The 27,041-nt window shown below is 51.7% G+C and overlaps 1 protein-coding gene across 2 annotated transcripts in view; it reads right to left on the minus strand.

Moving 5' to 3' along the window:
* Positions 1-27,041, minus strand: part of POR (P450 (cytochrome) oxidoreductase) — a 100,028-nt gene that overhangs the window by 21,065 nt on the left and 51,922 nt on the right. Inside the window, exons 1-3 of one of the 2 annotated variants that reach the window (XM_011930158.1) lie at positions 20,924-21,104; positions 4,211-4,218; positions 1,247-1,289 (exon numbers count right to left, since the gene is read on the minus strand). In XM_011930158.1, the coding sequence (XP_011785548.1) occupies positions 1,247-1,258 (12 nt within the window). In that variant the 5' untranslated portion in view covers positions 1,259-1,289; positions 4,211-4,218; positions 20,924-21,104. Of the gene's footprint in view, positions 1-1,246; positions 1,296-4,210; positions 4,219-20,923; positions 21,105-27,041 lie in introns of those variants that run through there. The other variant, XM_011930150.1, reaches the window with a different exon arrangement.

Consider the following 27,041-nt stretch of genomic DNA (forward strand, 5'->3'; position numbering starts at 1 on the left):
CTCAGTCTCAAAAAAAAAAGCAAGATCTGGAACAGTGCACATCATATGCCACATTTTGTGTTTTAAGAAAAGTGTAGGCTGGATGTGATGGCTCATGCCTGTAATCCCAGCACTTTGGGAAGCGGAGGCAGAAAGATTGCTTGAGACCAGGAGTTCAAGACCAGCTGGGCAACATAGTGAGAACCTGTTCCTACGAAGAATAAATTAAAAACTTAGCTGGGTGTGGTGGTGTGCACCTGTAGTCCCAGCTACTTGGGAGGCTGTGGTAGGAGGATTGCTTGAGTCTAGGAGTTTGAGGCTGCAGTGAGCTATCATGGTGCCACTGCATTCCAGCCTGGGCAATACAGTGAGACCCTGCCTCTAAAATAAAGCTTTTTTAAATGAAAAAATAAGAAAAGTGAAAATAAGAGTCTCTGTTTGTTTTGCTTGTATATTCATACAGGAACTCTAGAAGGATCCATAAATAATAAGAACAGTGGGGACGAATGGGTGGCAGAGGTGAGCTTTCCACTGAAGAGTGGATGTTTTTATTTTAATCATGTAAATGTAGTACTGATGCCTAAAATTAAATGCTTGGATTGGCTGGGTGCAGTGGCTCAGGCCTGTAATCCCAGCACTTTGGGAGGCTGAGGCGGGCAGATCACCTGAGATCAGGAGTTCAAGACCAATCTGGCCAACGTGGTGAAATCCCATCTTTACTAAAACTACAAAAATTAGCCAGCCATGGTGGCACGCACCTGTAATCCCAGCTACTCAGGAGGCTGAGGCATGAGAATGGCTTGAACCCAGGAGGTGGAGGTGGCAGTGAGCTGAGATTGCACCACTGCACTCCAGGCTGGGTGACAGAGCGAGATTCTGTCTCAAAAAAAAAAAAAAAGGTAACAGAAACAAAGCAGAGATAAAATGGCAGTGGTGCCATGACTGCAGCTATGTGAGATTTACCTCTGCTCCTGGATAGGCTGGGACCAGACGGGAGAAGGGCAGCTTCATGAGTTAGAGGGAGGATCTGTTCTTAGACTGGTTTGTTCAAAAAGTAAACATTCAAGGAAATAAACTGTCCCAGCAACAGCAGAGCTGCTTCAGGGCTTGATTAGTTAAGAATGACTCCCAGGTGAGCCGGGCTGCGTTTCCTCTCCTGGCCCCCGGACCTCCTCTGTGCGGTGATGCCAGCTGTCTACTCGACCTGCTTACATGCCCGCTGGGGCCGAGGCTTCCTGAGAAGAGTAAAGGCATGCAGGAAACTCACCGTTTTCTTCATCTTTTCCACGAAGCTGCTCTCTCTGACGGAGCTGGTCCTGCAAGACAAAAGTGTGCAATGAGTGTGGGAGGCAGGTGTCGTGTGACATGGCGTCATGGGATGTGGGTGTCCTTATATGCAGGTTTCACGCGATGCTGTGGCAGCACAGCGAGGGGACATTTCAGCTGTGTCCCGTGCCACTTCCCGGGGACTAAGCTAGCAGCTGGCCTCTAGACCAGCACCAGGGCTCCCAGACCTCCTGCACCAGCTCACCCTTCCCATTTCCCCTGCAGTAAAGCCTCTTGCGACACCAATGCTTTGCAAAGCCAAGACCTCTCCTGCACCCAGACAGATAATGGGCTTGTTTCCCTCAAGGAGAAGCCAAGGTTTCCACTTCCCTCTTCCTCCCCACCCACAGCCCAGGACCCCACGGCCTGACCTCGCCTCCACCTTCCACCTCTTCACCTCTTCCTTCTCCAGCCCCTGCCTCACACATCTGCCACTGCCCTGCTCCGCTCTTCAACAGCTCCCACGACCCACGGGATCCAGGCACACGAGTCCCCTCAGAGTCTGTCTCCAGCGTCACCTGCCACTCCCCTCCACAAACCATGCTTGAGGCACAGATTCACACCCCCTCCCCGCATGGTGGCCTCAGAATCCTGTGCACGCCATCGCTTCTACCCAGAGCCGCATTCCTGCCACACTCCCCTCACCTGGCTCACTCCCGCTCTGCCCTCAAGGTCCTGCACAGGGGTCAGCTCCCCTGGGATTCAAAGACCCCCTTCGCTTCCCCTGCACTGGGGCCACATTTCATTTTTCCCTTCTCTGCATTCCTGGGACTACAGCCCTGACCTGGGTCTGCCCCCTCCAGAGGGCAGCCTGGTGCCCGCCAGCCTCAGGATCAGGCTGGGGTGACACAATCCTCTGTCCACTTCTGGCCTTCTAGCCCCGCACCATCCCCTCCCCGCCCCATTTTCCGTTCTTCTGTTTCCTCCTGACCCTTGCCCCAAGCCTGCAGGGCCATAGGAACAAGCCCAGTTCCCCTTGCTCAGGACTTTCGAGCTGAATGAGGTTAAAAACCCTGGCCGAATACAGCAAGGTGGGAAACACCTTTCTCTGGGTGGCAAATCTTTAGGATATTTGAAATATGGCCATTCTGAATCAAGTGACAAGCCGGAAGACAAAAATACATTTTTGTATTTAAAATGACATTTTTGGTCGGGTATAGTGACTCATGTGTGTAATTCCAGCACTTTGGGAGGTCGAGGCGGGCAGATCACTTGAGTCAGGAGTTGGAGACCAGCCTGGCCAACATGGCAAAACCGCGTCTCTACTAAAAATATAAACATTAGCTGGGCGTGGTGGCGTGCACCTGTAATTCCACCTACTTGGGAGGTTGAGGCAGGAGAATCACCTGAACCAGGGAGGTGGAGGTTGCAGTGAGCCAAGATCGCGCCACTGTACTCCAGCCTGGGCAACAGAGTGAGAATCTGTCTCAAAAATAAAATAAAATAAAAAATAATGCCATTAAAGGAAGGAAAGACAAGCCACAGTGTGGGAGAGGATATTTGTAATGTACTTATATGTGGGCAAAAGACTTTGCTTGAGAAGGCAAGAGAGCCCTACAAATCAATGGGAAAAAGACACATCCTCCATCAGAAAAACTATCAAAAGATTTGAAGAGGCATTTTCTTTTTCTTTTTCTTTTTTTGAGATACAGTCTTTTTCTGTCGCCCAGGCTGGAGTGCAGTGGCACGATCTCAGCTCACTGCAACCTCCAAGAAGAAGCATTTTCTTAAAGAGAGCATCCAAGAACCTGGCTCAGTGGCTGGCGTTTGTAGTGAAGGCACTTCGGGAAACCAAGGTGGGAGGATTACTTGAGGCCAGTTTGAGACCAGCCTGGGTAAAACAGCAATACTCTATCTCTAAAAAATTAAAAAAAATGTTTTTTTAAAACTTAGCCAGGCGTGGTGGTCTGTGCCTGTGGTTCCAGCTACTCAGGGGGCTGAGGTGGGAAGAGAGCTTGAACCTGGGTGTTTGAAGCTGCAGTGGGCGATGATCTCACCACTGCGTGACCATATGACCGTGTGGTGCGATGATAGCTCACTGCAGCTTCAAACATCAGGGTTCCAGCCCGGGAGACAGAGTGAGACCCTGTCAATCAACCAATCAATCGATACAAATAAATAGAAATGGTAATGTGGGGCTTGACTGATTGATTTTGAAGGCTCCAACAATAAAGATAACTAGAATAGCTAAACCTGAGTAAGGAGACTCTGGCAGAGCAGATATTCTAAACAAGGCGAAAGTGGCCGATTCCGAACACCCCTCCCTCCGGCCCCATTTCCTGCCTCTCTGGGCTGCAGGAAGCTGCTCACATTTCCACGCGACTCCCTGGGCCTACAAGGCCCTTCCTGTGACCCCTTCCCACCTTCTACTCATCCTTTACCACAGAACTTAACTTTCCTCTCCGAGAGGCCATCCCTGCCCCTCATGCAGCAACACTACCTGTCACCCTCTTCACTGTGGCACACACACCGGTCAGCCAAGGCACTTTACTCTGTGCATTCCCATGGCTTAACTGGAGGCCTGGGTTGAATAACCTCGGGGAGGTGTCCGTGTGTCCCTGCCATGAGCGCAACGCTTGGTACGTGGCACAGGACACTGTGTCTCCTTCTAGGGTGACCAGCCCTGAGTTCTGTGTCCAGCACGAGGCTCGCAGGGGCAGACTAAGAGGCTGCTGAAGGCACTTCTCACTCCCTAGCCAACTCGGAGGTCTGATCTGGCATCAGCTGAAAAGGCAACCCCTATCTCTACTCAAAGGACAGATGCTTCCACGGAAGTTCCGTCTCCAACAAGGTGGATCTGAAGATTTGCTGAAGAAAAGGACAAGAGGCAAACCCCGGTGCCCCGTGAGTGCCAGGTGGCTCTCCCTGTACTTGCGGGTAATGCATGCCAGCCTGGTGGGGGCACAGGAGGCCCTGTGCCAGGCACCGAGGGCACAAGACTAGAACGAGACAACCTGCGACTTCACAGGCCCAATCCTCCAGCCAGGGGAAGCCAGGCTCTGAGGAGGATCCCAGCAAGATGGGAAGAGCCATGTGGCAGGGCGGACCTGGCTTTAAATCCTGGCTCTGACACTAGACAGGCACGGGATTGCACAGGCCCCGCCCCGCTCATGCCCACACTATTATTAAAGTGCTGCATCTGGTCTCTGCAGCCTCCCCGGTGCCTGACTGGGGAACTTGGTTAACACCCAATAGAAAAAGGGCATTCCCTGGAAGGCGGTCAGTCTGTGATTTCAAAGACATCCATGGCACAAAGTGGCATGTGCTAAGACCACACAGATGGATGGCACAGTTCACGCCACAGGGGTGGACGGGACAGGATGGGTTCACACCACAGGGCTTCAAAGGGAGCAGACACTTATGGCTGAAGAAACCAGGAAAGGCCTCTTGGAAGAGCTGAGCTCTCTTCTCAGGAACAGAAAAAGGCCCCCTAGAGAGACAGCGCCACGGGAAGTGGGCTGCCAAGGGATGGCAACTTCTGAGTTGGGCTCCTGTCCCAGAAGCCCAGCGCGTGGCTGGGGAGGAGGGCTTCCACGTGACCTGACGCAGCTGGACAAAGCAGAATGCCAGGCTGGCTGGCTCTGGGAGTGGAGAGGGGAGCCTCTGGGCTGGAACGTCGGAGTGGACAAGGTGTGCCAGCCTGCTCTGCCCCAAAGCAAGGGTTCGTCTAGGAAGTGTGAGCGGTCCAGCGGGGAAAAGGGAACCCGAGGAGATAGAGGAGGACCTGTGCCTCTAGGTCACTGGCGCAACACAGAACAATTTCTTTAAGTTCCTGCTGGTTAAACCCATCCTGCCGGGGAGGGTGCCAGGAAACTCCCTTCCCAAGGCCCTGCTGGGGGGCTCCGAGAAGCAGAGTTCCCAGGCTTCGCCCGAGGGGGCCCACACTGGACTGCTCTGAACGGGCTCCATTCCATCGGAGGACTTCAGACCTGGATTTGCAATGGGGGACCTGATTATTTATAGGCGGAGACGAGGGTGCCTGAGGCCTAACTCCAGTCCAAATTCCTTCCTTTGGAAGCAGGGAAATACAGTGTGCAAGTCCGATACCAGAGAGGCCACCAGTGCCCAGGCCGGGCTGAGCCCCTTGCCAGAGACAGGGGCAACAACCCTGGGAATGGCCGACTTTGCTGTTAACTCCAGGCAGCCACATCTTCAGGCCTCCAGCGTGTCCCCGCCAGGAGGAAGCCCCCGCACTAGAGTGAGGGTGCAGGCATCCCCTGGCCAAGGGGCATCAGGGCATCTGCTGCCTGGGACAGTGTCAGGAACTGACCTTCTTGGAGCGCGCTCCTCAGGTGGAGACGAGTACGTGCACCCCATGGCTTCTCACTCTCAGCTCCAGGACTTACGGAAAAAGGAGGCTTACAGCTCTCTCCTGGACACCAGCAGGGGTCAGCGGATGGAAAGTTCGGCCCTGTACATCCCTTGTTCTGTGTTGGTGGGGAAAAGGTGCCTGGGCCCGTGGCCTCAAAGTGCTCCTGGACACCCCAAAGTCCTCTCGGAATCTCCCCGAGCTCCTGCCTGCGTCTGCCCCCACGAGCCCGAGAACTCTGCAACATCTGGAGCCCCAGCAGGCAGGACTCAGGACTCCAGACTAAAGCCTCCCATGAGCCCCTGCGCCGGGCACACACCCCTCCTCCTTCTGTATGGACCCAGGGAAGGAGAAAACCTTTCCAACCCCGACTCGGGTCTCCTTGGTAACTGTTTATATCAGAGCCCTTCTCCCCACGCCCTCCCCCTTTCCCACTAAAAAAAAAAAGAAAAAAAGGAAGTCATGTCTGCGGAACAAAGCTCTTCTAGACTCTAGAAGGCAGCCTGCAGGTTGCTATGGCAGGGCTGCTCTCCATAAAGGAAGTCACACTGATCCTGCTGCCAGGGCACCACACAATCACATTAAACTAGATCTGGTCCTTGTCTTTCCCCACACAAAAGAACGGCAGGAAAACAGAGCCTAAGACACTGGGTCCGCGTCAGCGGGGAGCATCCTGTGTGCCGTGAAAGACACACCTTCCCCTCCCATCAGGGCAGTCGGGGAAATGCCTGGCAAGGTGGGCTCCGTTCGCGGTGGCAATGTTCTGTCTTGGGGAGCACCCTTCCGAGGTTCCCGAGTGCAAACAGCCCATCTGAAAGCCCGAGGCTTGGCGGGGTGCAGTGGTTCACGCCAGTACAGCACTTTGGGAGGCCAAGGTAGGTGGACACCACAGCTCAGAAGTTTGCGGCCAGCCTGGGCAACATGGCGGAACAGCCTGGGCAACATGGCGGAACAGCCTGTCTCTACCAAAAATTCAAAAATTAGCCAGGTGTAGTGGTGCGCACCTGTGGTCCCAGCTGCTTGGGAGGCCGAGGTAGGAGGATCACTTGAGCCTAGGAGGTGATGGTTGCAGTGAGCCAAGACTGTGCCACTGCACTCCAATCTGGGTGACAGAGTGAGACCCTGTCTCAAAAAACAGACAAAACCAGAAAGCCCAAGGCTCCAGTCGTATGGAGGTAGCAGCTATCCCCAGCCTGGAGCAGAGACCACGTGGCTCCAGAACGGAGCGTGAATGGTTCCAATTAGGGCTCTCCATGCCTAAATTGGGAGCAGGAGTCTTTCTGGGTTCAGGATCAGAAGTCGGCTGCAGTCCACCGCATGGGGAAGATGAGGGAGGGCGGGAAAAGCACTGAGTCACTTGGACCGAGATGAACCAAGATGTGCAGTTCATTTTGTTCCCGTCCCAGGCGACGCTGAGGGAACGTTTCTGGAAACAGCAAATCCGGTTGGATTTTCTGCACAGTGGACTCGATTTCTCCTGAGACTGTCCCCTGCCCCTAGCGACACATGGGGAAGCTACTTTGGACCAGCTCTTTCAGAGCTTAGCATCTAGTGCCACGTTCTCCAGGCTCCAGGGCCACAGGTGCCCACGGCGAGAGAAGGGGTGACGGCTAAGGCACAGAGGCATGATGGCAGCAGAGTTGGGGGCAGCCTGATTGTGGCAGGACGGGCCCAGATTTCTTGACCTTCTGAGCCTTGTGGCACAGGGTTAATGGTTTGAAACGCCAGCCTTTGGTGAAAACAGAAAGTAATTTGCTGGAGCTTAGACAGAAGCCAGCAGCTGTCTCTGCGGACAGGGACTCTGATGAACGCGTAGGGAGGGCAGCTGCCGGAGACAGCCGGCTGCACGCAGTGGGAGGCGAAAGCAGGTGTGAGTGGCCACAGGTCAGAGACAAAACGGGAAGGGAATGACTTCTTACTGAGTGCCTACTGTATGCTAGCTAGCATTCAAGAAGCTTTCTATTTTATTTTATTTAATCCTCACCACCCCGTGCAGTGGGCAAGGGTTTCTATCCACTTTGACAGGGCAGTGAGGCTGGGGATGAAGCAGTAATTCAACTCCGGGTCTGTGAAAGCTCTAGAGTACAGCGGCCCAGCACCCGGGGTTCCTGTCTGCTTCCCCACCAAGGTGCACCTCCCCCGGCTCTACCCTGTCTCCCGTGCGCCCCGGGCACACTGAGGGAGCGCATCTCACAGCCCTTCCCAAGGATCCTGTGGCCGTGTCCTCAGGACGCTCTAAGGCTGTGGTGGGCTGCTGCTCCCTTGTTCCCCCCAACCATGTCCTCCAACATGTGGTCACATCAGGACTCCGTGAGCAAGTCTGTGAAGCTCAGAAAGCCTGCTGTGCTGTTCCACACACGCAAAAGCCTTGATGCTCTTCTAACAACCTCAGCAGTGACCCTGAGCCAGGGGTGGCCAGGACTACGGCTACTTTTCCGGAGACAGAGAAGAGAAACTGAGGGTTATTCAGCCCATCGGTGACAGAGAGAAAAGGCCACACTCTCAAACAGTAAGATGATCTGCTCTGGCACAAAGTGGCTCTGCTATTCTGTGCAATCAAAGGGGATGGAAAGGAGGAGTGGGCTTTCCATCCATACACCTTGGAAGGTCCCAAGGCCCTCTAAGATGCTCTCCTGTGTCTGCTCCCTCTGTGACCCGACTTCCTTGGTGACCCCAAGACAAGAGCCGGGGGTCCCAGGGAGCAAAAGCGTGGTGCAGGAAGCCCCAGGCTGGAATCCCAGCTCTCATGTGCTAACATCAGCACTGCCATTTGTAAAACGGGGATAAGAACATTACCTCTGGTGGGTGATGAGGGTCCCAGAATTATGTTTTTTTTGTTTGTTTTTTTTTTGAGACGGAGTCTCGCTCTGTCACCCAGGCTGGAGTGCAGTGGCCGGATCTCAGCTCACTGCAAGCTCCGCCTCCCGGGTTTACGCCATTCTCCTGCCTCAGCCTCCCGAGTAGCTGGGACTACAGGCGCCTGCCACCTCGCCCGGCTAGTTTTTTGTAGTTTTTAGTAGAGACAGGGTTTCACCGTGTTAGCCAGGATGGTCTTGATCTCCTGACCTCGTGATCCGCCCGTCTCGGCCTCCCAAAGTGCTGGGATTACAGGCTTGAGCCACCGCATCCGGCCAGAATTATGTTTTCAAAAGCCCTGGCTTGGAACCCTTTCTCACATCCATTGACACCTGCATTTGCGCTTGGCTCTCCATCTGTGACATGCGGCCCTGGTCAATTTCTGCCGGACTGAGGCCAGCAGCCTCCTAGCCCACCTTCCTGCTTCCAAGTCAGCTCCCTCCACTCCAGCTCCAAATGGCGCTTCATGGGGCCACCGCTCTCCAGACACCGCCCTCCTACACAGGTTTCCCCAACCCCCCTTTCGCGTCATCCACATATATCATTTTTTTAAATTGATTTTTTTGGTTTTTCTAGAGATGGGGTTCGCTCCATTGCCCACGCTGGAGTGCAGTGGTGTGACCATAGCTCACTGCAGCCTCCAACTCCTGGGTTCAAGCAATCCTCCTGCCTCAGCCTCCCAAAGGGCTGAGATGACAGGTCCACGCCACCACGCCCAGCTCATTTTCAAATGTTTTTTTAAGTTTTGTAGAGTCGAGGTCTTGCTATGTTGCCCAAGTTGGCCTTGACCTCCAGGCTTCAAGTGATCCTCTCACCTGAGCCTCCCAAGTAGCTGGGATTACAGGTGTAAGCCACCACGCCCAGCTAAGATACATATATCAACACATCATACTGCATACTTTAAACTTACATAATTTTAAATCTATGTCTAAAATTTTTGTCAATTATGTCATTTTAAAACTGGGAAAAATAAAATTTACAAAGAAAGAAAAATGCTGGCCAGGTGCGGTGGCTCATCCCTGTAATCTCAGTACTTTGGGAGGCTGAGGCAGGCGGGTCACCTGAGGTCAGGAGTTCGAGATCAGCCTGGCCAACACGGTGAGACCCCGTCTCTACTAAAAATACAAATATCAGCCGGATGTGGTGGCAGGCACCTGTAATCCCAGCTACTCAGGAGGCTGAAGCAGGGGAATTGCTTGAACCCGGGAGGCGGAGATTGCATTGAGCTGAGATTGTGCCATTGTACTCCAGCCTGGGGGACATGAGCGAGACTTCATCTCAAAGAGAAAAAAAAGAAAAAGAAAAATGCTTAGGCTGGGCATGGTGCTCATGCCTGTAATCCCAACACTTTGGGAGGCTGAGGTGGGTGGATCACTTGAGATCAGGAGTTCGAGACCAGCCTGGTCAACATGGTGAAACCCCATCTCTACTCAAAATACAAAAACCAGCTGGGCGTGGTGGCAGGCACCTGTACTCCCAGCTACTCGGGAAGCTGGGGCAGGAGAATCACCTGGACCCGGGAGGCAGAGGTTGCAGTAAGCCAAGATTGCGCCATTGCACTCCAGCCTGGGCCACAGAGTAAGAATCCATCTCAAATAAAAAAAAAAAAAAAAAAAGAAGGAAAAAGAAAAAAACTTAGATGCTCTGAAAAATACATATAATTTTTGTCATTTATACCTCAATAAAGCTGGGGAAAAAATCCATACACCTTGGAAGGTCCCAAGGCCCTCTAAGATGCTCTCCTGTGTCTGCTCCCTCCGTGACCCGACTTCCTTGGTGACCCCAACACCTTTTATGACCTCTGACCCCCCACGACCCGACTCCTTTGGTGACCTGTGCCTGGGCTTCACCAGCACGTGGCTCCCTCAGAGCAGCCGTGTGTCCTCGCCTCCCAGCCTCTGCACAAGCAGCTCTCCCCCAGCCTCCTACTTGGCCTCCCAGGCTTCTGTGGCAGCATCTCATCCCTGACATACCTCCAGTGGCGGGTGCCCCTCCTCTGCATTTCCACTACCCCCAGGCCGGTAGAGCATGTGTCCCACCGTGCCATCCACAGCTCCCCCTCCTGCACCCAGACAGGGCCCAGTGAAGTCAGGAGGTCAGACGCCATGCACTCTGCAAGGCAGTTCCCGACAGCCCGTGTCTGGAGTTCCAAGCACTTGTCAGAGTGACAGAAACCACCCCCGTCGCATCAGGGACCACGAAAGGAAGCAGAGGAGGTGAGGTCCCTTTGGAGGTCAGGTGGCAGCAGAAAACCCAGAGCTGTGCTTGCAGAAGTGGCGGAAACATCCTGACCCATGTCCTGGCCGTTCCCACAGCAGCGGGAGGCAGCGGGCCCCCTGCACCGTCTACTCCCGAGGCCACAGGCTTCTCCTAGTGCTTTCCTCTTTGTCAGTCTCATTTCTGTTTCTCTTTTCATGCTCGCTGGCGCCAAGGACCTCACTACGGAGAAAGTGACCCTGAACTGGATGTGGCAAGACCCCTGGATACACGTCCCATCTGCCGGCACTCAGGAGATAAAAAATAGACACATGTAATGATGGCAGCCCAGACCCCCGGCTCTCCCGCGCTTTCTGTCAAGAGCAGGCCCCAAAAGGAAGGTCACTCAGGAAAATGAGATCTTTTGTGGCTTTTCAAAAGCAATCTCCAGGGGGACGTCATCAGGAAAATCCAGACTGTGGGAAACGGTGATATAAATGATGTTTCAAAGAAGAAACGGGATGGAAGGGAAGCTTAGGAACGGAAAGGGATCTGACGTGTCGCTAAGGAGAAACCTCTGGCACAGCAGCCTGTGGCGCTATCATTCCATTTACGTGATGCTTTGGAAAAGGTTAAACTACAGGGACAGAAATAAGATTGGCAGTTGCCAGAGGCTGATTACCAGGTGGAGGAGAATGATGGCAAAGAGGTAGGACAGGGTTTTGGAGTGATGAAATGTTCTAGATCTCGAATGTGACACTTATAGAATCACATACATCTGTCAAGACTCATGAAATTGTGCACTTAAAAAGGAGAATTTTGGCCCAGCACAGTGGCTCATGCCTGTAACCCTAATCCTAGCACTTTGGGAGGCTGAGGCAAGAGGATCGCTTGAACTCAGACGTTCAAGACAAGCCTGGGCAATGTAGTGAGACCTTGTCTCTACTAAAATTAAAAAGAAAAATTAGCCAAGTGTGGTGGCACATGCCTGTAGCCCTAGCTACTCAGGGGGCTGAGATGGGACGATCCCCTTGAGCCTGGGAGGCAGAGGCTATAGTGAGCCCTGATCACACCCCTGCACTCCAGCCTAGGTGACAGAGCAAGACCCTATCTCAAAAAAAGGGAGGGAGGGGGACATCTTATTGTATGTAAATTATACTGTAATATACCTGACCTCTCCCAAAAGAAAGATTTATTAATCAACTGCAGGGTATAGGTCTTGTTTAGATCCTGAATTAAACAAACAAAAACTGTTAAAATCAAACATTGATCAGTCAATCAGGGAACTATGAATAACTGTTGTCTGGGTATCTAACGATGCTGAAGAATTACTGTTGATTTGCAAGGTGTGAAGATGGCACTGTGTTATGTTCAGAAAGGAGAATCCTTGAAGTTTACTTTTTTTTTTTTGAGACAGGGTCTCGCTCTGCCATCCAGGCTGGAGTGCAGTGGCACAATCATGGCTCACTGCAGCCTCAACCTCCTGGGCTCAAGTGATTCTCCCACCTCAGCCTTCTGAGTAACTGGGACCACAGGCATGAGCCACCACACTTGGCTAATATTTGTATTTTTTGCAGAGACGGGGTCTTGCTATGTTGTCCAGGCTGATCTCGAACACTTGGCTTCAAGTGATTCTCCTGCCTCGGCCTCCCAAAGTGCTGGGATTACTGACATGAGATGCCATGCCTGGCGAGTCCTTGAATTTTAGAGGACTGAAATATTTCCTGATGAAATATGACATCTGGGGATTGCATTAAAATAATCCAGGACTGGTGCGGCAGTGGGGGCAACGGAAAGAAACAAGATTGGCAAGGAGTGGGTAGTTATGAAAACTGGGGGCTGGAGGCATACGGGGTCCACCCTCCTGTGCCCTACACTCTGGTGTCTGAAATGTTCCATAAGAAGGTTTATTTTTCTTCAAAGAACTCTTGCGTTCCAGGAGCAAAGCAGAGGTGCAGGGGGTGCTGCAGAGCTTCTCAGGACCAGTGGAGGCAACATGAGCACAGCAGCCTGAGCTGGCTGGAGGGTCAGGGTGAACGCAGCGCACAGGCCTCGTGCAGAACAGGGCTGCTGCCCAGCTGCCCCACACCTGGTGGGCATCACCGTGGGTCCAGTGTGATCAGATCCTCTGATTTTTTTTTTTTTTTTTTTTTAGGAAGCTATAAGCCTGAGTTTTCATTTGATATTGCCATTTTTTTTTTTTTTTTTTGCCTTACTCTGTTGCCCAGGCTGGAGTGCAGCAGCATGATCTCAGCTTACCACAACCTCCACCTCCTGGATTTAAGCAAGTATCCTGCCTCAGCCTCCTGAGTAGCTGGGATTACAGGCATGCGCCACCATGCCCGGCTAATTTTTGTATTTTTTGTAGAGACAGGGTTTTGCCATGTTGGCCAGGCTGGTCTCAAACTCCTGGCCTCATGTGATCCACCTGCCTTGGCCTCCCAAAGTGCTGGGATTACAGACATGAGCCACCACACCAGGCCTGACATTGCCACACCTTTAAATGTTCTAATTAAAATATATTTTTAAAAAATACTGTGTAAGCCAACCCCAGCCTGGAGGCCACAGGTTTCCCTAGAGTCAGCCACACATACAGATTTAGCCTTGGTTAATTCAACGACCATTCTCTGAGGAGCTTCCCTCCGACAGGCGGCCCTGCATTAAGGTAGGGACCCAGAGAGAAATGGGACCCTCTCTGCGCCATGGGAGGCAAAAATACAAATTCCATCACCAAGAGGGCACGCCATGTGGTGCTGCTCCTCACAGGTGAGCAAAGCTGCCGGGCCTACAGGAGACAGAGCCCACAGGAGCCCTGGATCCTACCCAGTGAGTGATCCCAGAACTTTGCGAGGCTGAGGCAGGGAGACTGCTTGAGGCCAGGAGGTTGAGACCCAGCCTAGGCAACCGAGCGAGACTCTGTCTTTAAAAAAAAAAAAAAAAATTAGGCCGGGAGCGGTGGCTCACGCCTGTGATCCCAGCACTCTGGGAGGCCGAGGTGGGCGGATCACGAGGTCACGAAATCGAGACCATCGTGGCTAACATGGTGAAACCCCGTCTCTATTAAAAATGCAAAAAATTAGCCGGGCGTGGTGATGGGCGCCTGTAGTCCCAGCTACTCGGGAGGCTGAGGCAGGAGAACGGCGTGAACCCAGGAGGCGGAGCTTGCAGTGAGCTGAGATCGTGCCACTGCACTTCAGCCTGGGTGACAGAGTGAGACTCTGTCTCAAAAAAAAAAAAAAAAAATTAGCCGGGCACAGTGGTATGTGCCTGTCATCCCAGCTATTTAGGAGGCTGAGCATTCCCTAGGGCTCCCTTAGGGCATGAGCTGCCCCGGTGTGAAATGCTCTGTTCAGAGGTGCAACCTGAGTAAGTGGGAGGGGACATGAAAGAGTCATTCATCATCATCATCATTATTATTATTATTGAGATGGGGTCTTGCTGTGTTGCCCAGGCTGGAGTGCAGTGGTGTGAACTCAGCACTCTGCAGCCTTGGCATCCCAGGCTCAGGTGATCCTCCCACCTCAGCCTCCTGAGTAGCTGGGACTACAGGAGTACGCTACCATGCCTGGCTTTTTTTTTTTTTTTCTGAGACGGAGTCTCACCTTGTCGCCCAGGCTGGAGTGCAGTGGCGCGATCTCAGCTCACTGCAAGCTCCACCTCCCAGGTTCATGCCATTCTCCTGCCTCAACCTCCCGAGTAGCTGGGATTACAGGCACCCACCATCATGCCTGGCTAATTTTTTGTATTTTCTAGTAGAGACAGGGTTTCACTGTGTTAGCCAGGATGGTCTCGATCTGCTGACCTTGTGACCCACCCACCTCGGCCTCCCAAAGTGCTGGGACTACAGGCATGAGCCACCACGCCCGGCTATGCCTGGCTAATTTTTGTATTTTTTTCATAGAGACAGAGTTTCGTCATGTTGCTGGGCTGATCTTGGAACTCCTGGGCTCAAAGCAATCCACCTGCCTCCGCCTCCTAAAGTGTGGGGATTCCAGGAGTGAGCCATCACAGCTGGCAGAAAGAGCCATTTATTACCATTACTACTACTATTATTATGAAAAAGAACTTGTTGCTCATCACCACTCCTCTCTAACAAGTCGTTAATTGCTGTTACAAACAGTCCAAAAGACCTTCCGGGAGGGATATAACAATGTTCATGGAACAGAAGGCTCAATATTATAGGATGTCAACTCTTCCTATATTAATCTACAGATTCAATCCGATTCCAACAAAAATCCCACCAGGTGTTTTTTTTTTAAATGTGTTTGGCCCGGTAAGGTGGCTCACGCCTGTAATCCCAGCACTTTGGGAGGCCCAGGTGGACGGATCACTTGGGGTCAGGAGTTTGAGACTAGCCTGGCCAACGTGGTGAAACTCCATCTCTACTAAAAATACAAAAATTAGCCGGGCATTGTGGTGGGTGCTTGTAATCCCAGCAACCTGGGAGGCTGAAGCAAGAGAATTGCTTGAGCCCCGGAGGCCGAGGTTGCAGTGAACTGATTATCACGCCATTGTACTCCAGCCTGGGTGACGGGGCAAGACTCTGTCTCTAAAACAAAATAAATAAATGCCAATTCTAGAAGCCACCAGAAATCATGGTGAAAATTCCTGATACAGCCCTGGGCCACATACTTTCCCCATGCTAAGCCCTATCACTCCCCACAGTTCTGTTGCTATAACAGAAATCACCTGTGCTCACTGAAATACAGGTAGCCAGGGAAACTGATGTGGGATTTAGAGTAGGAGGTCTAGGCTTGAGGCCTGGCTGTATCAGTTAGGTGACCTTCCTGAGCCTAAGTTTTCTCGTATTTTTTATAGAGACAGGGTCTTGCTATGTTGCCCAGGCTGGTCTCGAACTCCTGGGCTTAAGCAATCCTCCTGCCTTGGCCTCCCAAAGAGCTGGGATCACAACATTCCACTACATCCAACTTCCTGCTTTGTAAAATAACATCTACAGGCTGAATGTCCCTAATCTAAAAGTCTGAAATCTGAAACTTTTTGAGCATCAACATGATCATCAAAGGGAAGAATCTTTGGAGCATTTCAGATTTTCAGATGAGAAATGCTCAGCTGGTGAGCATAATGCAAACATTCCAAAGTCCAAAATCTGAAACACTTCTGGCCACAAGCACTTCAGAGAAGGAATACTCTCCTTATGGGTAATTAACAAATCAACACTACCCTTTTTATTGTTTATTGTAGAGATGGGGGTCTCCCTATGTTGCTCAGGCTGGTCTTGAACTCCTGGCTCAAGCGATCTTTGTGCCTCAGCCTCCCAAAGCACTGGGATTACAGGCATGAGCCACCACGCCAGGCCTATTAACACTATCTTAGGAGACTAACACTATCTTAGGAGGCCTATTAACACTAAATTAGGAGCAGCATGGCAAAGTAGAGAAAACATGGCTTGTGGAGCTTGATGACTTCATTCAAAAGCCAACTCCGCTGTGACTTAGAAGTTAGGTGGCCTTGGGCAAACTCGGTAATCCCCGGCACTTTGGTTTCTTCATCTGCAAATGGGCTGTTAATGACTTCATGGAAGGGCTCTTGTAAGATTGGAGATGATATTAATAAAAAGGTTAAACATAATAACACACAGCCAGGCACAGTGGCTCACACCTGTAATCCCAACACTTTGGGAGGCCGAGGTAGGCAGATTGCTTGAGCCTGGGAGTTGCAGACCAGCCTGGGCAACATGGTCAAATGCCCATTTGTACAAAAAATACAAAAATTAGCCAAGCGTGGTGGTGCACGCCTGTAGTCCCAGCTGCTTGGGAGGCCAAAGTGGGAGGATCTCTTGAGCCTGGGAGGCGGAGGTTGCAGTGAGCCGAGATCATGCCAGTGTATTCCAGCCTGAATGACAGAGTGAGACCCTGCCTCAAAAAAATAAAAATAAATAGTAACAATCGATAACATCTGAGAGCCTACTACGCACCAGCAACTGAACAAAGAGCTCTACAACTGATTAACTCAGTTTTCACAGCCTTATGAGGTAAGTACTATTACTACCTCCAGCTTACAGTTGGGGACACAGACTTGGAAAGATTAAGTCACCTGGCCAATGTCAGATGGTTAATGTGGGAGAGTCAGGACTCAACCTCAGTCACCCAACTTCAGGGTCCAGAATTTAGCCATGGTACTAGAAATATTTCTCTTGTACAGCGTACAGGTAAAAGCCCTGGCCACAGCAGATATCCCATGTGATTTAATGAGGAAAGAGAAAAGACTCTGGGAACTGCAGACCTCCACACACGTAAGGTTAGAAGATCATGATGAGGTGGAGGGAACAGAGTTTCAGCATCCTGGCGAAGAGAAACAGTGAGAATCAACAAAATACAAGTGCTCTGGGACCCCACAGCTCCCACAGTCTACAGGTTTTACTTCAAGTTCATCTTAAGGCCAGGGAGGTGACGTGAGAACAGAGGAGCAGTGAGAGGAATGTTGCCTCCCTTGGTGGCAGCTCCGCAGGCTCCCAGGGCCCACCCACGTCCTCACTCAGGGTGGGGGCACAGAACTTCCATTTTACAGATGAGGGAACAAGGGCCAGTTCAGGAGCTGGGTCCTGGACCCTGGTCTCTTTATCTTGAGTACTATGCTTTTTTTTTTTTTTTTTTATCGAAAGTACTATTCCACACCAGGAATGCACCGTGTACCAGCCCTGGACAAGATGGGCTGGATTCCAGCTGAGCTGCCCTTCCTATCTCAGGCCCTCTGCTCTAAAGTCCTTTCGGCATCAGGGTGTGGCTCTACCTTTAAGAACCTGCCCAACACCCCTCCTGCAGGACACAGTCCAATCCCCACACCAGAGGGAATTCCTTCTCTCTTAGGGCTGGCAAAGCCTGTCTCTCCAGCCTGGCCCTGCAACCTCCCAGCCATCTGGCCCTGGGCACATCCCATAACCCCTCTGAGAGCAGAAATGAGGCAACCCATGCTGCCTAACGCATGGCGCTGTTGCAAGGAGGCCCTGATTAGACAATGTAGGATAAAGCAGTTCACAAGGCATTTCTGTTTTTTTTTGAGACGGAGTCTCGCTCTGTCGCCCAGGCTGGAGTGCAGTGGCCGGATCTCAGCTCACTGCAAGCTCCGCCTCCCGGGTTCACGCCATTCTCCTGCCTCAGCTTCCCGAATAGCTGGGACTACAGGCACCCGCCACCTCGCCCAGCTAGTTTTTTTGTATTTTTTTAGTAGAGACGGGGTTTCACCGTGTTTGCCAGGATGGTCTTGATCTCCTGACCTCGTGATCCGCCCGTCTTGGCCTCCCCAAGTGCTGGGATTACAGGCTTGAGCCACCACACCCAGCCCACAAGGCATTTCTAAAAAGTATGTCGTGGCCTGGTGCGGTAGCTCACGCCTATAATCCCAGCACTTTGGGAGGCAGAGGTAGGCGGCTCACCTGAGGTTGGGAGTTTGAGACCAGCCTGGCCAACATGGTGAACCCCATCTCTACTAAAAATACAAAAATTAGCCGGGCGTGGTGACTTGTGCCTGTAGTCCCAGGTACTCGGGAGACTGAGGCATGAGAACCCAGGAGGTGGAGGTTGCAGTGAGCCGAGACTGAGCCACTGCACTGCAGCCTGGGTGACAACAGCAGAAGTCCGTCTCAAAAAAAAAAAAAAGTATGTTGCAATACCCTCATTTTCCAGCTTCCTTAACGTAAATGCCAGCTCTGTGGTCCTTATCGTGCCCGTCATAGTGCCTGGCATAAAATACAATCAATGCAAACACTATACAGCTCCTATTCCTCAGGGACAGTGCTAGGTGAGTTTACAAACTCTTCCTCATTTAAGACAAAAGCCCCACGAGACTGGGACTACTGCCTCCATTTAGCAGATGAGGAAACTGAGGCAGAATGAGGTTAAGGTCTTGCCCAGGGCGTAAGCTTGATGAAGACAGCATTCATGTATTTTCTTCACAGCTGCGGCCACACGCCTTAAGATAGTGTCTGGGACACATAGGTAGGACCTTAGGAAATATTTGCTCAGGAAGTCAATGATGGAGATAAGATTGAACTCAGTTTTTCTGTTGTTGTTGTTTGTTTTTTTGAGATGGACTCTGTCTCCTAGGCTGGAGTGCAATGGTGCATTCTATGCTCACTGTAACCTCTGCCTCCTGGGTTCAAGCGATTCTCCTGCCTCAGCTTCCCTAGTAGCTGGCATTACAGGTGTGCACCACCATGCCCAGCTAGTTTTTGTATTTTTGGTAGAGATGGGGTTTCGCCATGTTGGCCAAGCTGGTCTCGAACTCCTGACCTCAGGTGATTTCTCCCACCTCGGCCTCCCAAAGTGCTGGAATTACAGACGTGAGCCACTGAGCCTGGCCCTGAACCCAGTTTTTAAAGATGTAAAACTAATTTCCTGTCCATGGTATAAGAATTGTGTTGCATGAATATCTGCTTTACTGTGTGAAGGCTGTAAGTATTCTGGCGGGGAAGGCTGATACCCAGCTTGGAATAGGGAATTGGGATTTGATGTGAGCTGCATGCTTCACCATGCCCAGCCTTGGAGAATGACTTTTCCATGTGGCTTGTTCCTCCCAAGACAGTCACAGCCTTGGACTGGAGCTGACATGACAGACGGCCCCCACTGGTGTCAGCACCAGCCCAGGATGGTCCTGGGGTGCAAGCTAAGGATGCAACTGGGACTGGGTCCCCTGCAGACAGACAGAATGAAAGGGGTTCTGGTCTGAGAATGGCTCCCAATCCTGCCCCTGAAGACCTGCCCCTTGCCAAATCCAGGGAGTCCCTGAATGCAGCAGGCCCGTGCCCCTGGAGTTCCCTCGGCCCAGACCTGACCTGGCAGGTCCCCACTCAAACCTGGCCGTGGGCCTCTGCAGTCTGAGATTGGTGTTAAACACAGCCAAACGTAACCACAGGAAGTGATTCTGGCTGCAGGACCCTAAAGTCTGGAGAATGACTTTTCCGTGTGGCTTATGGAAATCAATCTTGGAGACACAGGGACGCAGTCACTTAGGCAGACCTTCGGTATCATTTTTTCCTATCTACATACCATCTGTACTATTATTTCCTTAACGTTTTTCTTTTAACTTATTTCCATCTTTTTCACTTTTAACTTATATCCATCTTTTTCACTTATTTTCTTTTAACTTATATCCATCTTTTTCACTTATTCTTAAAAGGAAGTTTCATGAAAAGTTTAAAAGAGCAACAAAATAAGGCCTGCCCAGAGATTTTGTGCTCATTAGCACACAGCGTTCCAGGTGGCTAGAGCCTTAAAAGACTTTAAAATGCCAATTCTGGGTTGGGTGCTATGGCTCGTGCCTGTAATCCCGACACTCTGGGAGACCGAGGTGTGTGGATCGCTTGAGTCCAGGAGTTCGAGACCAGCCTGGGCAACACGGCGAATCCCTGTCTCTATAAAAAAAAATACAAAACTTGACTGCGCGTGGTGGCTCACACCTGTAATCCCAGTTACTCAGGGGGCTGAGGCAAGAGAATCACTTGAACCCGGGGAGGCAGAGGTTGCAGTGAGCTGAGATCACACCACTGTACTCCAGACTGGATGAAAGAACAAGACTCTGCCTCAAAAAATAAAAAATAAAAAAAATTAGCTGGGCACAGTGGCAGATGCTTGTAATCCCAGCTACTCGGGAGGCTAAGGCAGGAGAATGGCTTGAACTGAGGAGGCAGAGGTTGCAGTGAGCTGAGATCACACCACTGTACTCCAGACTGGATGAAAGAACAAGACTCTGCCTCAAAAAATAAAAAATAAAAAAAATTAGCTGGGCACAGTGATGCACACCTTTAGTCCCCGCTACTTGGGGGGCTGAGGTGGGAAGATTGCCTGAGCCTGGGAGGTGGAGATTGCAGTGAACCTTGATCATGCCACCGCCACTGCACTGTAGCCTGGGCAATACAGTGAGACCATGTCTCCAAATAAATAAATAAATAAAAGGGAGAAAAGGGTTCCAGCTCTAGCGCTGCTATTGCTGGCTCATGACCTTGGCAGGCCCATTAACACCCTTGAGCCCCCGGTTCTTAATCTGAAAACTGGTGTCATTTTCGGAATGCTTCCTCTGAAGGTCAAATAAACAGCAGATAGAAAAGGGCCTTATAAACCCCACATAGGAGACGATTAAGGGAGAGCTGAAGCACAATCTAGCGAGAAGGCAAAACCCAAGAGTCACCCCAAAATGCTACAAGGAACCTTGCTTCTTTCAGCCTGAGGCCCGCATGCAGGACACTGCTCGGAATGGTAACACAAGAGGGACAGAGAGAGGAGGCTGAGAGGTGGCACTTACAATGTCTGAATTTTGGTGAACTCGGGGACTTCTTCTTTTTTCTTTCTAAAGAGGAACCAGTAGGTTAGGAGGCCTGCGATGACTGAAAACAGAATCACGTCCGTCATGCTGAAAAGAGATACTTCTTCGGCCACCGCGGAGCTGGTGTCCACGTGGGAGTCCCCCATGTTGATCATGAAACTGTTAGGAGACAGAAACAGCAGACGTCAGCACAGGGAGCAGGATGCCCTGAGGCTGGCTGGGGTGCCCACCTGAACGCTGGGCCTCATGCCCCTGGGGCTGCAGAAAATGGTCACTGCACTGGTTAGGAGGAGCGGCTCACTAAGCCAGGTTCCTGCCAAGACAGCCACAGCCTTGGACTGAGGCTGACACAACAGACAGCTCCCAGTGGTGTCAGCACCAGCCCAGCGTGGTCCTGGGGTGCAAGCTAAGGCTGCAGCTGGGACTGGGTCCCTGGCAGACAGACAGAATGACAACCACTGACTCAGTGCGCTGGAACTTCCTCCAATCCCACAAGGACACTGCACGGTGGCGGGAGGGAGTCCACGCGAGACAGGACCACTTTGCAGCAAACCCTTTCCCGAATTGTGTGGCTGGCTGGGGTTGCCCTAAATCCTGTGTGCTCCAAAAGTCTCCAGGCCTGGCCCTTGAGTGGCTCCTGATATTCACGAGCCTTGGACTATCTTGCCTGGCAAGAGTGTCTCTGTGTTCCCAAGACCTTGGGCTATGAAGATAGTTCCTGTTAACAATGAGATGTATGGTGAATGCCTGCTTTCCTATGCCTGGAAAAGGTGTCTTTTTTTGTTTGTCTTTTTTTTTTTTTTTTTTTTGAGGCGGAGTCTCGCTCTGTCGTCCTGACTGGAGTGCAGTGGCCGGATCTCAGCTCACTGCAAGCTCCGCCTCCCGGGTTTTACCCCATTCTCCTGCCTCAGCCTTCGGAGTAGCTGGGACTACAGGCGCCCGCCACCTCGCCCGGCTAGTTTTTGTATTTTTAGTAGAGACGGGGTTTCACCGTGTTAGCCAGGATGGTCTCGATCTCCTGACCTCGTGATCCACCCGTCTCGGCCTCCCAAAGTGCTGGGATTACAGGCTTGAGCCACCGCGCCCGGCCATTGTTTGTCTTTTTTAAGACACAGAGTCTTGCTCTGTTACCCAGGCTGGATGGAGTGCAGTGGTGCGACCACAGCTCACTGTAGCCTCAAACTCCTGGGCTCAAGTGATCCTCTCAGCCTTCCAAGTAGAACTTCTATGATTACTGGCATGCGCCGCTGCATTCATTTTTAATTTTTTTTTTCTACTGACAGGGCCTCGCTATGTTGCCCAGGCTGATCTCAAACACCTGGGCTCAAGTGGTTCCCCTGGCTCAGCCTCCCAAAGCACTAGGATTACAGGCGTGAGGCCCTGTGCCTGGGGTTTCGAATCGTGCTGTATCGGTCTGATGTCTGTGGGTACTGGAGATGGAATAGGTAAGCCTTCAGACCCAGACGCTCCACGCCTACACAACTGACCCACCAATAAAAACCCCGGAAACCTTGGCTTGGGTGACCTTCCCTGGGTGTCAGTTCTTCACAGGTGCTCTCACACATCGTTGCTGGGAGAATTAAGTGTGACCAGCAATGATGGAAATTCGTGTGTGACCACCTGGACACTCACGCCTGGCCTCTCCTGGACTCTGCCCTATGTGCCTTTGACCTTTGCTGATTTTAATTTGCATCATTTTGCTGTAATAAACTGTTATCACAGGCAAAAAGCTTTTCTGAGTTCTGTAAGTCTTGGTGAATCACTGAATCAGAGGCGGGCTTGGGGAACCCCCATGTCACCAGCCTAGTTCCCTCGAAAGATGCCCAACGGGTCCTTCCACCACCGACACCTGATAGGCAGATCTGACATGAGTCAACAAAGGTCCAAGCGGGAGTCCCTGAAACAGCAGCTTCGGCTGCTTACCGAGGAGGCTGGGTTCAGCCCTGAAGTTCACATCATTCCATTTTGCAATCACGGAGATGACCGACTGGGTTTCTTTCACCACCAGCAGAGCACCCAGACTCAATCAGGAAAGCCTGAGTCATGTGTCAGCAATTAGGCAATGAGAGACCATGTTCTAGCTGACTGCCAATGGCTGTCACTGTCACCAGGAAACCACAGGGCTGGTCTGGGAAGCTAGGGCATCCGAGGGTTGTGGGCATCGGTCTACCCCTACACAACCTGCTGGGAACAGACCATTCAGAGCTTAAGTCTTTGCTTTCTCACTAATCTGAGATGCTTTTCCAATCGTTCGAGTTCGTCTCAATTTAGCTTTTTTCTTTCTTTTTTATTTTATTTTTTTGAGATACAGTCTCTCTCTCTCGCCCTGGCTGGAGTGCAATGGCACCATCTCAACTCACAGCAACCTCCGCCTCCCGGATTCAAGCGATTCTCTTGCCTCAGCCTCCAGAGTACCTGGGACTACAGGTGCCTGCCAACACTCCTGGCTGATTTTGTAATTTTAGTAGAGATGGGGTTTCACTATGTCCGCCAGGCTGGTCTCGAACTCCTGACCTCAGGTCATCCACCCACCTCGGCCTCCCAAAGTGCTGGGATTACAGGCGTGAGCCACTGTGCCTGGCCTCAGTTTGGCTTTTTTGATATGACTTTTTTTTTTGGCGGGGGGGATCGGAGCCTCGCTCAGTCACCCAGGCTGGAGTGCAGTGATGCGATCTCAGCACACTGCAACCTCCACCTCCCGGGTTCAAGCGATTCTCCTGCCTCAGCCTCCTGAGCAGCTGGGACTACAGGCACACGCCATTGCACCCGGCTAATTTTTGTATTTTTAGCAGAGACAGAGTTTCACCATGTTGGCCAGGCTGATCTCAAACTCCTGACCTCGTGATCCGCCTGCCTCGGCCTCCCAAAGTGCTGGGAAGACAGGCATCAGCCACCGCACCTGGCCAGCTTTTTTGATACGACATTAAAGGACAAAGTGAATTCTGTTGTTCCCAGAGAAAATCATTTATATTTAATCTTATAAACATATTTAATATTTACTTAATGCTAGTCATATCAGGATCTCTGTCAAGCTTATGAGCCACCTGTCACATTTTCATAGAACCAGACAGAGAGGCATTTAGGATCTGCTTCAACAGATTCTGGAAGGACTTGTCCTGCAGAATCAGGAGGCAGCAGACACTCAGGGCCTGACTGGAACCAGTTGGGAGTGCCATGGTGACAGAGGAACACCCCCAGCTGTCTAGCTGTTATTTATCACAAGGCAGCAGCCAAGAAACTTGTGCTGCCTGTCCCTCACCCTCCTCCCTTCTAATTCCCCAAGTGACCGGTCCCCTCATTTTCCAGAAGAGATCTAATGCCCATGAAGCGAAGTCCTTCTCGACACAGACTCAAGCCGACTGCATAACTCATGGCAGTTTCTACTAATAAATCGACGACGCTGGGAGTGAGGTTAACGCACATCTGCACCCATGTAATCACCGCAAGAGACTCCTGACGGACGTGCCATTCCCCACACAGCGACCGGGGGATGCTTTACAAAGGAAGTCAGGTCGGCCAGGCACAGTGGCCCACGCCTATAACCCCAGCACTTTGGGAGGCTGAGGTGGGCGGATCACGAGGTCAGGAGATGGAGACCATCCTGGCTAACACAGTGAGATCCCATCTCTACTTAAAAAAAAATACAAAAAATTAGCCAGGCATGGTGGCAGACGCATGTAGTCCCAGCTACAGGAGGCGTCCCAGCCACAGAGGAGGGAGGCTGAGGCGGGAGAATGGTGTGAATCCAGAAGGCGGAGCTTGCAGTGAGCCAAGATCACGCCACTGCACTCCAGCCTGGGTGACAGAGCGAGATTCTGTCTCAAAAAAAAAAAAGAGTCAATCAGGTCATGTCCCCTCCCTGATCAAAACCCTGCGATGGGCCGGGCGTGGTGGCTCATGCCTGTAATCCTAGCACTTTGGGAGGCAGGGCAAGCAGATCACCTGAGGTCAGGAGTTTGAGACCAGCCTGGCCAACATGGTGAAACCCCGTCTCTATTAAAAATACAAAAATTAGCCGGATGCAGTGGTGTGCGCCTGTAATCCCAGCTACTCAGGAGGCTGAGGCTGCAGAATCACTTGAACCCGGGAAGCGGAGGTTGCAGTGAGCCAAGATCACACCACTGCACTCCAGACTCCAGCCTGGGGGAACAGAGTGAGACTCCACCTCAAAAAACAACAACAACAACAAAAACCCTGAAATGTCTTCATATCATACTTCATACAAAAACCTAAAGTGGCCGGGCACAGTGGCTCACGCCTGTAATCCCAGCACTTTGGGAGGCCGAGACGGACAGATTACGAGGTCAGGTGTTCAAGACTAGCCTGGCCAACACAGCGAAACTGTCTACTAAAAATACAGAAACTAGCCAGGCGTGGTGGCGTGTGCCTGCAGTCCCAGCTACTTGGGGAGGCTGAGGCAGGAGAATTGCTTGAACCTGGGAGGCGAAGGTTGTAATGAGCCGCGATCATGCCACTCCTCCAGCCTGGGTGACAGAGTGAGACTCCATCTCAAAAACAACAAAGCCCTGAAGTCCTTACCTAGCCCTTGGAAGCCACACTCCCACCACCCACATTTCTTTTTTTTTTGAGATGGAGTCTGCGCTGTCTCCCAGGCTGGAGTGCAGGGGCACGATCTCAGCTCACCGCAAGCTCCGCCTCCCGAGTTCACGCCATTCTCCTGCCTCAGCCTCCGGAGTAGCTGGGACTACAGGCACCCGCCACCACGCTCGGCTAGTTTTTTTTATTTTTTAGTGGAGAAGGGGTTTCGCCGTGTTAGCCAGGATGGTCTCAATCTCCTGACCTCATGACCCGCCCACCTCGGCCTCCCAAAGTGCTAGGATTACAGGTGTGAGCCACAGCGCCTGGTCTCCTACCACCCACATTTCTTACTACGCTCCCCTTCTTCACACCTTGCAGGTCACGCCGGTCTCCTTCTGTTTCAGGGCCTTTGCACATGGCCATCTCGTTATTTGCAAAATTCATTCCCTCATTTAAATTTCTGCTCAGATGTCACCATCTCAGAGAGACTTTGCCTGAGAACAGAATCTACAACTGCCCCCTGGCCACAATCCCTACCCTCTGACCCCTCAACGGAGCTTATCCCTACCTGAAATTATATTATACATTACCCCACCACTGGCTATCTCCCTGACTAGAGGGTCAGCCCTACAAGGGCAGGGACTTGGCTTAGTTCACAGACTGGCATATGAGCATTTATGTTGATTCGTGGAATAAATAAACGTGATCAGAAGGCAAGAACCTTCTGATTTTCAGGTACCTGGATTGGCAGTGCCTGGCTTACAGACTACGGAATGCCTTTATAATCTGAAAACCACACTACAACTCCATCAGGATAGTCTGTGAGGCAGACTCTATTCCCTCCTCTTCACGCTGCCTGTCTCTAACACCTGCACTCCCAGCTTCATTCAGCCTCTTCCCTGAGTTCAGAGTCAGGACCACACAGTCTCACGCAGCTAAGGAAACTAACGCGCAACACCACAGAAAGGAACAGGAGCTGCTCCTTGAGGCTGTGACTGACTCCCTGCAGCCAACAGGGGTGGCGCTTGACCCTGAGTGCCCCTTAGCCCCGACCAGCACACTGGGCGCTCCCAGCGCTCAGCCTGCAGGTTCCACAGAACGAGAATGTTCCCAGCAGCTTTGACTCTGAAATATCAAACTACTTCTGAGAGAAGACAGGTGCGGTAGGAAGGACTCAGCCATCACTTTATTCAAGGCCCTGAGCTACAGATGAGGCTACAAGGGGTAAGCACCTCACCCGAGGGGCAAAACGAGAATAGGCCCAGCATCCCAGCGGGCTGTGCTCACCACCCTCTACTTAGGACACGGGTCTCTCTCTCACTCGGTGTGAGCTCCTGGAGGGAAGAGCAGCATCTCAGGCACCTCTGCGTCTGGCATGTGGTGGGAAAGGAAAGCCTCTCAAGGAGGTTAAGCTTGGAGGAATCCCAGGATCCAAGCAGTGTACCTGGGGGCTGAGGCCACAAATGAGCCCCTGGGTTAAGAAACTTAACCATTTTCCCCTTGATGCACACACAGACACCCACCATCTCTCCAGCCCCACCGTGAGCCACTCTCCAGC

This window comes from Colobus angolensis, unplaced genomic scaffold (assembly GCF_000951035.1).
Source record: "Colobus angolensis palliatus isolate OR3802 unplaced genomic scaffold, Cang.pa_1.0 Scaffold120, whole genome shotgun sequence".
Lineage (NCBI taxonomy): Eukaryota > Metazoa > Chordata > Mammalia > Primates > Cercopithecidae > Colobus > Colobus angolensis.